General features: G+C 44.4%; 1 protein-coding gene across 1 annotated transcript; it reads left to right on the top strand.

Annotated features, from left to right (window-relative positions):
- The first annotated feature begins 318 nt into the window (after positions 1 to 318).
- On the top strand, positions 319 to 1,144 carry LOC121594486. Its single transcript, XM_041917780.1, has 2 exons — positions 319 to 412; positions 504 to 1,144. The coding sequence occupies exons 1-2, from the start codon at positions 395 to 397 to the stop codon at positions 984 to 986; spliced, it is 501 nt and encodes a 166-aa protein (XP_041773714.1). The 5' UTR covers positions 319 to 394; the 3' UTR covers positions 987 to 1,144.
- Positions 1,145 to 1,360: the final 216 nt, after the last annotated feature.

The following is a 1,360-nucleotide window of genomic DNA, read 5'->3' as shown; positions in this document are numbered from 1 at the left end:
AATTGTTAATTAATTCATAAATTTTACAGGAAGCGTATGTATGTATATATGCCTCTAATAATAATATTTTTTTATCAGTATGATGAATTCTGCTGGGAAAGGGCTTTCTGCTGTCAAATGGCTTTAAAGATGGCCAAACCGATTCTGGCTAATATTTGACCTCGTTCCCACATAGTCCTTGATTTTGTCACTTCCGTGGCCTTGCGCCTAATGCTTTGAATCCCGGGGACCTTATGTCAAGTCAAATTATCTCGTCAATTGTTAAAATGCACTAGATTCCACCACCTGATACCCTCAATACACCTTGTGCTTCTATTATCGGTTGTTTGACATTTCCAGTAGCCATTTGCCGCCATTTCTAAAGCGTCTATCTATTCCAGCTCTAATTTGTGCAATGGTAGAGATATTAAAGGTATGTAATTTAAATTGTTGTTACTCCATTGCTTGAAAATTTGGTGTGAGCAGATTCTGAACAGCGGGCTTCTGCTTTTGACTATTTCCAGATGAAGGACAATAATAAAAAAGTAGAATGCTCTTTGCGTTCTACCGGATCGGAAACATCGGAGATATCTCCTCAGGCAAATCCCCTGCGTCGCCGTACTCGTTGGAGTCCTCTGGTACCAAACAACGTGACAATCATAGATATGACGACGAGTCACCAACCCAAGTCTACCATCCAGCAGGATGAGAACCCGTCTCCGGGGGTATGGACGGAGAAGGAAGTTACGGTCAACACCCAACGTTTCCGCTTTATTCCTAGGGTTGTAGAACGGAAACTAGGTGTGGCTAAGCGTCAGACGGGAACGACGGTTGTGATTTCGTACCAACCGGTGCCCCAAACTCAACAGGACGGGAACCGGTGTCTGGTGACGCCGATACAACGGGCGGCTAAACGGCCGATTGCGGAGCGATGTCTGATCGAACCCAAGCGTCTACGGGTACCGAAAAAGAAACGGTGCTTGGTGATCCCCGATCGCCAGCCATAAAAGTAGGTGACCTTAAATAGAGATAGTAACGTTGGACGGAGATCGAATGATATCTATTAATAAACTTCAGTTAATTTAACTTCATTTGATTTTATACGATTGCCTCTACGGTTGAACATATTTGCTTAAAACTTACGCATTGCTACTAAACCAAAAATAAACATATGCAACGGGACGCTAGTGGCAAAGCCTGTAGTACGAACAGGATTCGCAAAGGGTAGTATAATCTGGAGCACCAACACTCCTACGTAACAAGTTACTAACGAATGCCACACAGAGGCGATAATATAAGTGTTGTGGGCAGCCGTGTCGACCCCTGGACTTGCCGTGGCAGTTGCGCTGCCACCGGTCAACGTCACACACACTGTCGTACA

The sequence above is a fragment of the Anopheles merus genome, chromosome X (genome assembly GCF_017562075.2).
Source record: "Anopheles merus strain MAF chromosome X, AmerM5.1, whole genome shotgun sequence".
NCBI lineage: Eukaryota > Metazoa > Arthropoda > Insecta > Diptera > Culicidae > Anopheles > Anopheles merus.
This window is presented reverse-complemented; position numbering and strand designations above follow the sequence as displayed.